This window comes from Apium graveolens, unplaced genomic scaffold, assembly GCF_009905375.1.
Source record: "Apium graveolens cultivar Ventura unplaced genomic scaffold, ASM990537v1 ctg4675, whole genome shotgun sequence".
In the NCBI taxonomy this organism is placed as follows: domain Eukaryota; kingdom Viridiplantae; phylum Streptophyta; class Magnoliopsida; order Apiales; family Apiaceae; genus Apium; species Apium graveolens.
The window spans coordinates 1-16,589 of NW_027418638.1; the positions used below are offsets into that span (position 1 = coordinate 1).

The 16,589-nt window shown below is 33.4% G+C and overlaps 1 protein-coding gene across 1 annotated transcript; it reads right to left on the bottom strand.

Moving 5' to 3' along the window:
* Positions 1-12,544: 12,544 nt before the first annotated feature.
* Positions 12,545-14,251, bottom strand: LOC141702121 (homeobox-leucine zipper protein HDG11-like). The gene is made up of 3 exons (XM_074505802.1): positions 14,077-14,251; positions 13,236-13,324; positions 12,545-13,057 (listed from the first exon to the last, which is right to left on the bottom strand). The coding sequence occupies exons 1-3, from the start codon at positions 14,249-14,251 to the stop codon at positions 12,701-12,703; spliced, it is 621 nt and encodes a 206-aa protein (XP_074361903.1). The 3' UTR covers positions 12,545-12,700.
* Between the last annotated feature and the right edge of the window lie 2,338 nt (positions 14,252-16,589).

Sequence of the window (16,589 nt, forward strand, 5' to 3'; positions counted from 1 at the left end):
AAGGGAAAAAGGTATAAATATAAATAGGAGAAAGGAAAGGAAGATGATATGGCATAATAATTACTAATTTTTTTATTGCTGAGTCAATATCATCAAACAGAGAAAGAGAGTGTTGTACGAGATCCGAACTGGGGGTGAGTTCGGGTGGAATAGCGGGTTTGAGCTTATAATCATCCAAACCAATTTAGTGTTTTTACATTTACTTAACTATTATCGTAACCATCATTACAGATATAACTAACCATTATATAACGTTTGTTGGACAATTTTTGTTTAAACCGTTAAGAAAAATATGTGCATATATGTACTAGGTTAAAAATTTAATAGGTTAATAATATAAATTAAACAAGTTCATTATGTAATTTTGGATCTTCTAACTTTAATATTTAACATCCAAGTGTACTTAACATAATATGGATTCAAATACTTACAAATATCAATAATTCATGCAATATATTATATCCTCAATATTATAATTACAATATTTTAATATATATGGTGGTTTGGATATAATGGGCTGTATAAAAGATAAATATAAACTAAACCGTTACTTTTCAGGTTTTGGAAAAATGAAACCACAACCGATCTAAACTTTTATAAAATGATAAAATTTCGGTTTAGGTGGTTTGAAATGATTGGTTTGGACGGTTATGGAAATGTTTGCTTACTCGTAGTCCCCACCAAAATTAAATGAAACCATCGGAAGAAGATTTCAACCAAAATCAATATTTGTACCCCAAAAGTCCAATCAATACGAAGGAAAAAATAGTTATCATGATTAAAACCAAAATCAGTCAAAGAACCGATTTGGATTTTGGAGAAGAAGACGATAAACCAAACAATAATTGAAATATATTTTTAAACCCAACATCTGAAAGCCATCACAATATGATCTCCATCAACCTATCCCATATTGAATCAACCCAATCACAATTTGCTCTTCATCATCAACCTATCCCAGATCGAACGACCATATCTACTGTTACTATGATAAAAAAGAGAGGAGATAAAAGTTAGGTTTTGTTATTATAAATCTTGTAATGGATTATTATAGGATATAGGTTTATATAGCTAACAAAAATATAATAATAAAAAAAAACCTAACAATGAACCTATTTTAACAATGGAACTATATATCAAAAATAAAATTATATATGTTAACACTAATAAATTATATCCTTCCCTCAAAATATTATGTTCTTTTTTTTGTTTAATACCAATTTTAAATTATTAACTTAAATATTAAAATTAAAATTAAAAATAAATTCGTGTTTCGATGATTAAATTTTACGATTCAACGAAGTATGACGCAACTTGTTTCCATTTGTAACATGATTGCTTGCTTTTATAGAAAAAATGACAAAATACCATTTTTTATATTATATGACAATAATATCACTTTTAAAAATTTTGGCCAAAAATGCCACTTTTAAAAATTTTAGAAATAGGTTAACTAATGTTAAGAAAAGTTTTTAAAAAAAATCGAAAAAATGTAAAATGATGATACGTATTTGCGTATCATGACTTCAAATGCTTTGATACGCATTCTGGTAATGCGTGTCTCCTTTAGTGTTTTTTTTTTAATTTTTAATTTTTTATTTTTTTACATGATACATATTCATCAAATGCGTTTTAGGTTATCCATTTCTCAAATGAACCGGGATTTTTGGCCAACAGTTTGAAAAAGTGATATTTTTGTCATACCAAATAAACCAAACCAAACATACCCATTATATCCCGCTTAACGCAGGGTCTGGGGAGGGTAAGATGTACGCAGCCTTCCCCTCATTCCGAAGAATGAAGAGGCTGTTTCCCGAAAGTCCTCCGGCTTGTGTATGCGTGTTAAAAATACGTAAAAAGTGAAAAGAGTAATATAACATATACGCAAGAATAAATACTCACTTCAAACAAACAAAAATTTTGATCACTTAAATTAAAAAGAGTCAAAACAAACCTTAGCCCATGGTATAATTCACACGGGACTTACCTTATCTGTTGCTTGTTGCTTGGTCGCCATCAAGTTACAACCAATCGGGCAAAAAGTATGGAAATCCATTTTGAAATGGGTAATGATGAATAAGTACGTATACGTGTGTGATCAGTAAATACAAAAAGTAACCACTCCAAATAAAGTTGGTTCCTCTACATGAATAAGATGCACTTTTCTATTGTCAAAGTTACTTCCGAATAAACTGTATAAGGGAGAAGATAACCTCTTTTATTCCAAACTTGATTTGGATCCCTATAAGACGTAAAATAAAGAACTCCCGGTGCCCTTGATCTTGTAATAAGTAGTGCATAAAAGTTGAAGATGATGATGACGGTTACGTGAATTGCCCGGTTTTAAATTAGAAGTTACTAAAAAAATCAAAACAAACAAGACACACATACTCCATATAACATAGATTCGAGTGAAAAGGCAGGAAATGAGAAGAATCGGCGTAGTTGGGAGCGGGAGTTGAGCTGGACAAAATAGGGGGTTTGTTTTTGGTTTCTCAGAAAGTTCGGCGGTAGTTGGGAGTGATATTTGGTATCATTAAACATAAGCACCCACCCTATTATTTTGTACTAAAATCAATTAAAAATGTTGTAATTACTTAAAAAAAATATTGACCCATGCTTCTACACTCAAATCATGATCCCCTGAAAGATTTTATTATTTACTAATTTTTGGATTATAATTTTTATAATAAATTAGCTAATCATGACTATAATAAGGTTACGAAATGAATTCAAAAAATTCATAAAAAGTAAGCTGGTACCTTATAAACAACTGTAAAATGAAGTTGAGGGGGACCCATTTTGGAATTATCCCGGATATTTGATACTAATCCCTTGTTGCAATTTGTAAAAAAAAATCCTAATTTTGGAGAACTGCTAAAGAATCCGCATAGTACATGTTTGAATTAGGGGCCTACGCGGTGCAGCTTGGTTTATTTAGAGAGTAAAAACCAAACCAAACCAATCAAACCAAACCAAACCAAACTACAACTAACGATTTTCCAATATCTCCATCCGCGACCAAACCGTTAGTATAAAAAACCTACCAAATCCACCCACGTAATTGCGGTTGCTTTTGCGGTTCAACCGCTCAAATTTAAAAAAACTAACTTCAATAAATATTGCATATGAAAATTATAAGGCTTTACAGAAGAAATTCAATAATCTTAAAAATTCAATAAGCTTAAATAACAAATAAATTCAAGAGTCTAGTGACATATTACAAAAGAAAAACTAACTCTGAAATATAAAAGTTGATGTAAAACTTTATGGACTTCATTTATATTGGGCCAAGTCCAAATTTCAATAATTTAGTAATTTTATTCATATGATATTTCAATTTATATAATACGCGGTTGCAGGTGCAGTTGGATTTTCGCGGTTTTTAAAATAATAAATTGCAACCAAACAGAAAATTAACGGTTATCTAAAATTACATCCACTATCACCCGCATTTTGTGGTTAACTGTACCCTGCGATCGGTTACGGGTGATGTTTGCGGTTGGGCGGATTGAACGTACAATCCTAGTTTGAATCCATATTTGATTTATTAATAATGAACAAAATTCAAATTCATTTTTGAATTCATTTGGGCAAAAATGTATACATTTTAATTCAAATATGAGCAAGTAATTATAAATTTAAAACGGATTTGATCATATGTTATTCACACATACAGTGTAGTATATAATAAGTAACGTACACAATTTGATAAAATTTTGAATTGAGAAAGAATTTAATCTAGTGATATTTGGTCTTGTAGACATTGAGGATGTTGATAGGCTTGCTTGCTTCCTAGACAACATCTTTGCTAATGAGTATTACAACTATAACAGACAAGTTTTCACTTTTGATGACCAGGTTCTAGGCGTGATCCTCGATGCATCCGCTCATTGACAATCCGGAGTAAACCAATAACAATTTATAAATATAGACAAATATTTTTGTGAGGGTCTTTGAATTTTTTTTGGGACAAAGCGAATTTGTCATATACGGAGATTCTGATCATTTATATTATTCTAAATGAAAAATATTAATCGCCGAAAGATCACGGTGCTCCTAATCATGTGTCGTGCTTTCATTGTCCCTAACAATGAAAACACGAGATTCTTTCAACTTACGTCCAGTTTCTAAAAAATTTGGACAAAATTGATTTATATGCATGAGGAACTGCCTTGTTGTCTTCTATATACCATGAAATAAAGATGTGCCAGAGGAAAAAGAAAAAGTGTATTCCTGTGTTGTCTTGGTAAGTTCAATTTTTATTCGTTGATCCTATCATTATATTGGATTTCATTTTTATTTATTTGATGTAATATTTATGTATGACTGTGCTTCTTGTTGATTCAATTCCGAAAATGCTTTAACTCTATTTGTGAGAGCTCCCCGGTCGGTGAGAGAGGGAGCTTTAAAATATGCCAAGTCTGAAGAAAAACTTACAACTACTATGCCAAGTCTGAAGATTACTTGGCTTAATGGTTGTACGTTTTTCTATTTTATTACTCGCACAATTCATATGAGCCAAGGTGCTCCATCTCAACACACGGGTACTCGCTCAAATTGATTGCAAGCATCTTCTACATCATCGAGAGTCGAACTAACAAGAACCCTCCAAATGAAGATATATTTGAATAAAAAATAATAATGAAACCAGAATATAACAATAATATAACTTAACAACCATTGAACTTACCAACACAACCCATAGATTGTCATCAAAGCACTTTTACTTTCCCTTCTCGAGTTCTCGTACATCTGCATGATAGCAAGGAAATTCCTCTCCATATGAATCAACTTCGTCCAGATTCTCCGGGAACCGGACATAAGTTGATGAAATCTCATGCTTATCATTATTTCGGAAAATGAAAGCTCGACATTGGATGGGAAAAACCTCTACCGTTATACGGTTAAACTATTCATTGTCATTAAGAGCATCGCCAATAGGGGTGCTAAAAAGAGTACCAAATGTCACGTGACATGTGTTAAAATGGAAAAAAATACAAATATCCCCACGAGACATGTAACTTCCTATCTAGTTTAAAAAATAATGTATGAATATTTTGACAACTTGAGTTGCAAACCATTTGAGTAAATATTGACAAGAAATGTGTCAAAATTATAACAGAAGAGAATAAAATATAAGTAATTTTAATGATTTGGCTACTTTGGTTGACACCCTCATTGGAGATGCTGTAACACGCTGGCCAAAACCTCTGTGATTGCCAACTTTGTCTTATCTTGAATATGCTCCAAATAGCATCATGACGCATCCTTATCAATGAATTTAGATAATTTACTGGTTAGCCTAAATTCCAGATTTTTTTAAATCATATCAGTCTTGGGTATCCAAGGATATAACTAATTTAAGGTCATTGGAATTAAACCCAATCTACTATGCAACACCATTAACGAAAGCACCATCATGCCCATCAATGCCATCAATAGAAACATTTTTCTGTCTTCTTTTCTTCCATGTATTAGTGTTTAAACTATAAACACCAATGATAACCCAGCTTCTTAAGAGAATCTACAATTACTTTTTAAACATGTGAGTTTTTAAGAGAATATACAATTACTTTTTGAACAAACATGCATACAATAGAAGGTAGATTTTATTGTAGTCGAAATTCGACACGTACTGATTGTTGTGAGCGTCATCATCTTCCTGGTTCTTTTGAAAATTGGGATCACAACCGCTATAAGGATTTATCAGTTTATCAAGGGTTCTGTGAGTTCGCCTTTGCCACTTCTGGTCAATTTATCAGTTTATCGGAAGGACGTCTAGTTTAGGTCTCGTCACTTCGTAGTGTCGGACTATTTTTTTTGGGTGTTGGCCCCAAATGTCCCTATTATGGGAAATTGGTCCTCAATGTCACTCTCGGAAAAATGTCCCTATTCTGCGTTTTTATTATTAATAAAAAATGCAGTTGCGTCTTACGTTTTTTTTTTCAATTTGAAAAACGCAATTTCAAATAATGTTATTAAAAGTAGAAACGTGATTCCAATTTCTGTATCAATGTTACATTAGCATTTTGTAAGTTTTTTTTATTTTTTTATTTATATTACCTAAAAATGAAAATACTCAATAATTTTATGTTTTCAACTTCAAAACTTTATTTTAAGAGGTGTTTTGTTCGTACTTTATATATATAATAATTTAATATTTTTAAAACAAAATTGAGAACCGGTGAACCCTAAAATATTAAAAAGGTTAATAATTAGAGTTCGGTTCCTAAGATTTAGGGCCTTTAGGCATAAACCTTAGAATAAATTAGGGTTTAGGCTAACCCAAACCCTAAACCCTAAATCGGCGTACATTTTATTAATTTATTTTTTAATATTTCTAAAACCCAAAAGGATAACTCTCAGCAGAACCAAGTTCCGTGAAGACTAGAACGTCCATGAGAACGAGCTTGTTGGAGTATAGTACATCCTACAAAGGAGGTTTATCATGAAGGTAGCACACAAAATACTTTCACTCCAGTACTTAGTACTTCGCTGAATGTTTGACTCAAAAAGCAGAGATCGTACAGTTTCAAGCAAATGTCGATGCTTACGCTCCACAACACCATTTTGTTGTGGAGTATGACTACAACTGGTCTGATGGAGAATCCCCTTTATAAGAAACAACTCCCTCATGACACCGAAACACAGCTCGGGAGCATTATCCGATTTTACTTTCTGAACTTTAGTTTTATACTAAGTTTCCACATGATTAAAAAAATCTAACATGACTTGTACATAATCTGTTTTTGATTTCAACATATGAACCCAAGTAAAGCGACTATAATCATCCACAATGGTTAAAAATTGATTACAATGAGACTTGATTTTGTAAGGGCCCCAAACTTCTATATGTATCAACTCGAATGCACACTGGATTTTAATACTACTAAATTAAAGAAGCTCTAGTCTGCTTGGCCAATGGGCATATCTAGAAAAGTTTAACAGAAAGATGTTGAATCCCTGAAAGAGTTGGAATAGTCTTCAGCTTATGGAAAGGTAAGTGCTCCAATCGTAAATGCCATATGCTAATATATTCTTTAATACTCAAGCATGTGCTGCTATCAGGAGCTGCTTCATGAATTCTTGTTGTACAATAAAGTCCTCCCTGTGAACTACCAAGAAGAATTTACTTCTCATCCGCAAAAGGTCCTGTATCATACAGTGTTGACCTCAAATTTAACTGAGCAATTCAAATACCTGCATAATTTCTGAACATAAATTAAATTGTACTGAAAATGAGGAATGTGCAACACATTATGAAGAATCAATTCATGATTAACTTGCACAGAACCAACATGGAGAATTGGAACCTGTCTACCATCTGGTATGACTATATATTCTTCTCCAGCCACAGGTTTGTAAGTAGTAAACATTTTAGGTGAGAACAAATATGATCAGTAGCACAACTATCAATCAACCATCAGTTTAACGCGGTCTTCCACCCTTCCACTACTTGCACTTGGTGGTATCCCGACTTTAAGTCTATCTTGGTGAAGTAACGGGCTCTCTCGAAAGTTCTATTTCAGGAAGGACGACGTACTATAATTCTTTGGTTATTCACTTACTTCGTTATTATACGCCCGAAAGAGCGTTAGATTCGATTACTTTCATTCTCCCTAAGAAAGGTAAATCCCCATCTTTCACATATCTTGCTCATTCGACTTGGCAACATACTTATCAACCAACAAACATAGCTTACCAGCTAACAAAACATGTTCTTGAGAAGCATGTGCACTTTGTGATCCAGAAATTCCACTAAATGTAGTAGAAATAGACTGCTTGTTAAGTAAATCAATGAGCTGTTAATACTGAGTAGAGAAAAAGTTTGACTTGTAGAACTATCAGTTTTTTCATCAGAAGTAGAAAAAGACAATGCTGCCAGTTTTTTGTTCCTATTAGTCTTGAAATTGGCAGGGTAACCATGGATTTTGAAACATCTATCCACAGTGTGACCATTCACTTTACAATGTGTACAAAAATAGTTCCCTCCTTTCTTGGCATTATTATTAGTACCATAAACTTTTCCAGTACCAGAAGAGTAATGTTTTGCTTCTGAAACCCAAAATTGGTAGTGTTGTTGCTACTTCTAAAATTCCTTCTGTTTCCAGCTATGAATGCTAAAGAATCAGGTTGACCAACAGGCTGAGATAACTCCTGATGTCTTTCTTCTGTGAAAAAACTCTAAAGGCATTAAACAAGCTAGGCAGTGGTTGCTGCATCAACACATTACCTCTGATAGTGGCAAACTTATCATTCAGCTTCATCATAAATTGCAAAAGTCTGCGATCTTACTGCATTTGAAAAAATTTCTGTGTCACATTGCAGGTGCACTAGTTACAGGTAGAACATGGTAAAGGACTAATATCACTCATTGAATCCCGTAGAGTTTTAATCTCAGTAAAAAAATCAGACACACTCTTAGATCCTTGATGTAAATCAACCAATTGCTCAATGGAAAAGAGTTGTGTCATTAAGGCATAGCCAAATCTATCCTCTAAATCCAACCAAATTTCGCTAGTTGTCTTAAAAAACAATACACTTCTTAAAATTGTAGCATCTAAATTGCAGAGTAACCAAGAGCACACTAGATCATTACATCTTTCCCAAGCTTTGAAGTCTACAAATGTCACATGTGGTTTAATAACAGTACCATCAACAAATCCTAATTTATTTTTACTGAAAGACATAACATAATCGATCTCGTCCAATTATTGTATCCTGTGCCATTGAACTTTACTGAAACAAGATGAGATGTATTAGCATCCGAAGGATGTATGTAAAATACACTTGAAGAATCATGATTAGGCGATACGAGAGGTCTACTCCAAGGACTAGTACTACTAGAGGCGATTTTTAACTTTTATTATTTAGTATTGATTCAGAAGAAAAAGAAATTGAGAAATCAAGAGAGATTATATCAATACAGATTGATGAAAAAATCAAGAGAGATTAATCGGAAAGAGATCAGATCGAGAAGAGGAATTAGATCGAGAATCACAAGAATAACAGATCGATGAACAAATCGATAAAGTAATAGATCAATGAATAGAATGAAGAATATCAATCAAGTGAGATAAAGCTCGTAAACACAACTAAGCCGATAGAACAGAAATGAATCAATCTCTTAGAAATAAGGAGTCGAAAACACCTGAAATTACACGAGAATCAAGCGAAAATGAAGGATCAATCACCATTGAAGCTCTGATAATATGATAAACGAAGCTATGAACATAGATTGTAACCATCTGTATTACTGGATGAAGAAGACAAAGTTATATAAAATGGTATCTAAAACTATATTACAATCTGTAGAGTGTTGTCCTATTTATACACCATATGCCAGCTTGATCCTAACAGAATGTGCTGATGTGGTACACTAACTAACAGCATATCATAAAACTTAATAGCTAAGTTTTAATAATATGAATGTGAATACAGAATTGGTGGATTGCCAGATGAACTTATTCATAAGATCTACTCATTCTTGGATGCATAACAAGCTGTACAAAGCAGTGTTCTTTCTGATAAAAGCAGCAACTGAATTAGTAGCGGGTAGCGGTCAAGGTGTCCAAGTAGCGGGACCCGAAGGGTGCTGAGGCTGACGTGGTAAACGAGGTGTCCAAAGACGTTGTTGCTGAGGTGAACGAGATGTCCAAGGTCGTTGTTGCTGACGTAACTGTTGTTGCATAGCCAATAGTTGAGGACACGAAGACCTCCAATGACCCTTATCTTTACAATAAGAACATTTTTCTTGAAGAGGCCGAATAAACCTATTTTGAATACCACCGGATGATCGAGGAGGAACGAAAAAAATAAGGAGTATCGAATGACAAGTTTTCGTTAGCACTGTTAGATTTAATATAATCTCCTCCGCTAAAAGTTCTTTAAAAACAGAATCAACTGATGGAAGTGTAGTACGACGCAAAATTGACCCTCGCAAAGGTTCAAAATCAGAATGAAGAGCCATTAAAAGTTGTACCAAACGTTGTTCTTCTCGTCTTGACATAAGCAGCTATTGCAGTCAATACTGCTGGTTCAGTCAATGTAAGCTGATCCCATAAAGAAAACATGGCAGAATAAAATTCTTAAATAGAGATATTTTGTTGTTGAAGTGCACGAGTATCCATCTCTAATTGATACTGTTTAGAAAAATTGGATTGTGTATACAACCTAGATAGATGATCTCATACCTCTTTAGTCGTTTCATACTTTCCTAACTGGGCACCAATAGAATGTGTAACAGAATTATTAATCCATGTAATAATTTTCAAATTCTCAGTCTCCCAAACCTCAATTGCTTTTGCAGAATCATCAATCTTAGTATCTGCTGGTTTAGTCTTAGTATTCTTATCACATAACTCCACAAAGTTTTACCACGTAATTTTTTTCATAACATAACTCCAATATGAATAATTTGTACCATCCAACTAACACTAATTAACTGAAGAGAATCATCTTTACGAAAAGCCATGACAATAAAACAAACAACCTCAAATAAAATAAAGCAATTAACGAACTAATTTTTCCATAACCTAACTTTTGATAACATGATAAAAGTAGAGAGACAAAATAAATAACTAGGGTTTTATTATAATACTTAATAATCAGGATACATGTCTCAGTGTTTATATAATAAACTGTTACAAGCTAAATTACGAAAAAACCTTAATAATAATATAATAAATATATATTCTAACACTTTCGAAATGATGGAAGTTTATTTGGATTACTCTCCTTATCTTGGTTTTGCTTGGTATGGTTCTTTTAAAGATTATTCTCGGTTTTCTATGTATATTCGCCATGTTTTTTCTAACCGAAACCACCAATCTCATCTTTCCGAGTTGGAAATGTATTGACTGTAAAGCAGAGTGTTTCCAAGAAGAAGTTTCATGGATGTGTAATTGAAAAGTGGAGAGTTTGCACACTTGAGTATTGTGTAGATTACAAGTTACATGAATCATGGTTGACCTCGTTGCCTGCTTTAAGAACGCTGAGTCTTGGCTTTTGGGATTTATCAGAAACTTCTTTCTTTTTGCCTAATTTAACAACTCTCCATCTTTATCATTGTAAGTTACCCCGAACGGTTTGGAATCTCCCAGCTTTGTTAACTCTACATCTGGATATTTAATGTACTCCCAAGAATACGAGTGACTTGTTCTCTTCCCTAGTCAATCTCAAAAACCTTACATTAGTTTTGGCCATGAAGTCAGTGCAACAAGATCATATCATATCTTGTCCTCAATTCCTAAACCTCAATATTAGGACTTCCTGTCACGGTCCTCCCTAATATTGTTTGTGGTTTCAGTCCACAATCTATAATTTAAGTTGTGTTGGTATATTTTCAATCACGTTTGGAATTCCTGAGTTGGAGATGTCAATATAAATTTAAATGGTTGGTTTCAGAATGCGGGTGTAGACAAGTAAATTTATTATCAGCCGTTTACACATATGCTTACGGGACTCGGCACTTCCAAGAATCTTTCCTTTACCTAGAGAGCATGAAAGTAACTTTATGTAAAATTTTCATTTGGTAATATCAGCAATGTCTTCATTTGCTTCTCAGGTTAAAGATACTAGTGATAGTTTGATACTTCATTGTGTAAGTTCTGGCCCTTTGGTAAAAAAATTTAAGCATGCCTCTTATCTCTTTAACAAATTTAATTAACCATAGCTATAGTCACAGATCCAACCTCCAATAAACATTCAATCTGATCCCTCTTTACAAACTTCTATTCAATCTCTCTATTTCAGAGCAGGGAGTTCAAAGTTTGAATAGGCCCATGATAATTACAAACTTGTTTTGCTCATCAGCACAAGTACCCGGAAACCTTCAAGCACTTCACCCCCCAAAACAAGACGTTATGTAACATAAATTTGAACAACCTTTGTGCTGAAGCCTTGGTTGGGAACAACTTGATTCCTAATTGTCGATCAATACCAAAAAACTTCAGGGATATCTTTAATGCAACATCCTGTTCATATACTGCTCCTCAACCTTAGTAGATTCGGACGACAAACGTAATAGTTCACTTACCGGTAGACTAGTAGTTAAGTACCTCATTCATCTATAGTAAGAACTTTTTAATGAAATGTACAGGCGAGTTTTCTTTAAATTTCCAGATGTACCTTTAACACATGGATTTCTCAGGAACGGACTTCTTCGAGATCTGAAGCCCGGAGTCTAAATGCTTCTACATTTGTTATGCATGTTGCCATCCTATTGCTTAGCAACTTGTGTCCTGGAATCCTGATTCTTTTCCCATCTATATCAATGGTCTGATTTTTATGTAACCGATCAATTTGTTATTCAGTGACTAGGTAGAACTCTTTACAAGTCTAGATGAATGAAAGTCCATAACACCAACCATTTGCTACTTTGTTTGCTAGAAGACTTTTAATCCTTATATCTCTTAACAGTTGACATCTGAACTTTTTTACACAGGAAACTGGTAAACTGCCAGAGTCAGTTTAAAACTAAATATTGGTTTAACATATAGCACTGTTAATGAGTGACACTCTTCATTAATGGGATAAATGGTCGAGATTGGAGAAGCTGAACTTACCTTTAGCTAAATTTACGGTTTTTCCAGTAAATGTAGACTAAGTTACGTTAGGCCTCTCTAATATCAACTATCTGGGCATGATTTAAAGATCCATGCTCTAACATCTACACAGGTGCAACTCGACCTCAATCTTAACAAGTAGAGCAATTCAAGGCAGCTTTTATTTGCCTTATAGTGTTTCCCACCAGGTGATTTATTGTATTCACCGCCTCCTGGCTCATCGTACCTGTTGTCAAGTTGCTCACGATTATTTGTACCACTATTGTAACATGTGATCCAGCTGACATTTCTCCAGGACCCAGATTTTCTCCAGCATCAGGTGATATTGCGAATCCAGAGGATAAGATTGGGACAACTGAGGGGTCTTCACTACTCATGGCTATGTTGATGGCATGTGGGTCTAGAGGACAGTACACAACAAGGGCACCTGATGAGTGGATGCAGCTTTCTTGAAGTATTAACATGTTGCTCTGGCTGGTACCCGAGGCCTGCCAATCGTAAGATTGCTTTAATTAAACGGGGCAAGTATAAAAAATTATATGTTGTTCAAGACATGTTCTCCTGAGAATTAGGGTTCTCTGTAAGGGGCTCCTTAAAAAATCCTTGCCTTTAAATAAGATAAAGATCGCAAGTATAACTTAAAACAAAAAAGGCTAAAAATCATACCCCGAGAACAGAGATACGATTCCCTGGATGAGATCCACACGCAATATGGCCAATCTCTTTGACAGGATTATGATTAGAAAAAAATGCCACTGATCAAAAAAACAAACAAAAGATTATTTGTAAGAGTGATATGCATAAGAAGCTTTGCACCAGAAAAAGAAACTTTGTATCATAAATCTTACAAGGGGTCGGTTTCTTCCGTCCCTGAAGAAATTGAAAACCTCTACAGAAGCAAATGGGACGGAAATAGTAGTTGCTGCACTCACAACAATGCTGTTAGGATGGCCAGGATCAGAGATCCCAAATCGTTCATCCCAAATCCTGTCCAAATCGTTCATCCCAGAGATCATCACTTGCTGTCCGTTGATGCTAGAACAAAAAGTCTTAACCATCCACTGGGAAAGTTTCATCAAATTTCTTTTGCCATGAGTGGATGTAATTACTGGAAATCAGGTGTTAAATCAATTTCATATACTTGTGTCACAAGGCACCACTAAATAGATATAGAAAAAAAAAAATGCAGAGCATGTAGATGGCTTACCTCCTCCAAAATAGGAAGTATTAATAACATCCATCAAACAAGAAAGCCTTTCACAAGTTCTTCGAAGTGTAGCAAGCTTTCTTGTGGCACCAAATGCTAAACCACTACATACATGTTTCATGTAAAGATTATGAATTGGTCTTATATCTTCAATTTCCATGTGTTCAATCCAAGTAATCTGTCATCATGAAATATGTAAAGATGGTCGAGTAAAAAAACACAAAAAAGAGGAAAAAAACGGTTGCTAAAGACTTAGCAAGACCTTCGAGCAGCCATTGAGCATGTCTTGAATTAAGCAACCAGAAGGTAGAAGACGAACTGGACCTTGAGAGTTAGAAAAAGGTTCTTGGGGAAAGTTATAGGAAACATCAACTATAGCCCATGTATGTTGCTCAATTTGCTCACAAAAACGAAGAAAATAGAATTTGCGGGTTGGTACTAATGGGGACAACACCTGCAACTCTTCATATACCATAAAGAAACATATACCATATATCAAACATATACCATATATCCACTAGTAGTAGACAAAGGATCTCTCGATGTGAGATGTAACGATACCTTACCTTTACGGCTCTACTTAGATCAGGCATAAAATAATTTTATTTTTTCGCTAATTAAAACATGAAACAATTGAATAGTCCAAAACTAAGCACTCACATTATATTTCAAGAAATAAAATATTCAATAGCAAAACTCAACATCTTCCAAAATCGTTTAAACAAAATTGTAGATTCACAACAATTTTTCCATCAAGAAATAATTTGAAAAAATTTAAATTCCGAAATTTTTTTAATGAAACACTAGTATAAATTACGATACCCTTCAAGCCTCTGAATCTGCTGAGCCGTGTGTCGTAGGTGATGAATCTTTCTTCGGCTGCTATCAGAGCCATCTCGGTCGGAGCTACCACCCCTATCTCTGGTATCATCCATAAATATGTATCCATAAAATAAATCAGAGCAAGTAGTAGTTAATATGTACGAAATGGTATGTAAAGCTGGTAAATGTACTTGTCTAAAGAATCTTTGGCAATACTTAAAAGTTATTAAGACCCCATAAAATTTATAAATGAATACTTTTACATAAAAAATCATAAAAAATCTACTATTAAATATGTGAAATTAATTAGAACAATTTAAGACCGAGTTTTTATTGTAATGATCGATTAATTTTCAATTGAGTAAGAACTTAGATTTTTTCTTAATAAAGATACTTTATAGTTAATAAACATGTTTTTGATTAAAATTATAATTTTGTATATATAAACATAAGTACCCACCCTATTATTTTGTACTAAAATCAATTAAACATGTTGTAATTACATGAAAAAAATATTGACCCATGCTTCTATACTCAAACCATGATCCCCTGAAAGATTATATTATTCTACTAATTTTTGGATTATAATTATTATTCTAATAAATTAGATAATCATGACTATACAAAGATTATGAAATGAATTCATAAAAGTTCATAAAAAGTAAATTGTTACCTCATAAACAGCTGTAAAATGAAGTTGAGGGGGACCCATTTTGGAATTATCCACGATATTTGATACTAATCCCCTGTTGGAATTTGTAAAAAAAAATCATAGTTTGGAGAACCGCTTAAGAATCGGCATAGTACGAGTTTGAATTAGGGTGTACGCGGTGCGGCTTGGTTCGGTTAGAGGGTAAAAACCAGACCAAACCACAACTAACAGTTTTTCAATATCTCCATTCGCAACCAAATCGTTGGTATAAAAAAACCAACCAAATCCACCACGTAATTGCGGCTGGTTTTGCGGTTCAACCACTCTAATAAAAAAAACTTACTTTAATAAATATTGCATATGAAAATTATAAGGCTTTATAGAATAATTTAATAATCCTAAAAATTCAATAAGCTTAAATGACAAATAAATTCAAGAGTCCAGTGACATATTATAAAAAAAACTAATCATGAAATATAAAAGTTGGTATAAAACTTTATGAACTTCATTTATATTGGGCCAAGTCCAAATTTCAGTAATTCAGTAATTTTATTTATATGTATATTTTAATTTATAATATGGGGTTGCAGGTTCTGTTGGATTTTCACGATTTTTAAAATAATAAATTCACAAACCAACAACAGATTAATAGTTAGCTAAAATTACATTCACGACCACACCGCTTTAACTGTACTCTACACATTGGTTGCGGCTGCGGGTGATTTTTGTGGTTGATGGGGTTGGGCGGATTGAACCTACAACCCTAGTTTGAATCCATATGTGATTTATTAATAATGAACAAAATTCAAATTCATTTTTGAATTTAATTGGGAAAAATTTGTATATTTTAATTCAAATATGTGCTAGTAATTATAAATTTAAAATAGATTTGATCAAACTATTATTCACACATACAAGGTATTATCTAATAAGTTATACGTAACGTACACAATTCGATATAATCTAGCAATATTTCCTCTTGTAAACATTGAGGATGTTTGATAGGCTTGCTTGCTTCCTAGAAAACATCTTTTCTAAAGAGTATTACAACTATGAGAGACAAGTTTTCACTTTTGGATAAAAAGGTTTAGAGCCGTGATCCTCGATGCGTCCGTTCATTGACAATCCGGAGTGAACCAATAATAATTTATAAATCCATAGACAATATGATTTTGCGAGGGGTCCTTTGAAAAAACATTTTAGGGACAAGACGAATTTGTCATTTACAGAGATTCTAATCATTTCTGTTATTGTGAGTGAAAAAATTTAATCACTGAAAGATCACGGTGCTCCTAATAATGTGTTGTGCTTTCATTGTCCCTAACAATGAAAACACGAG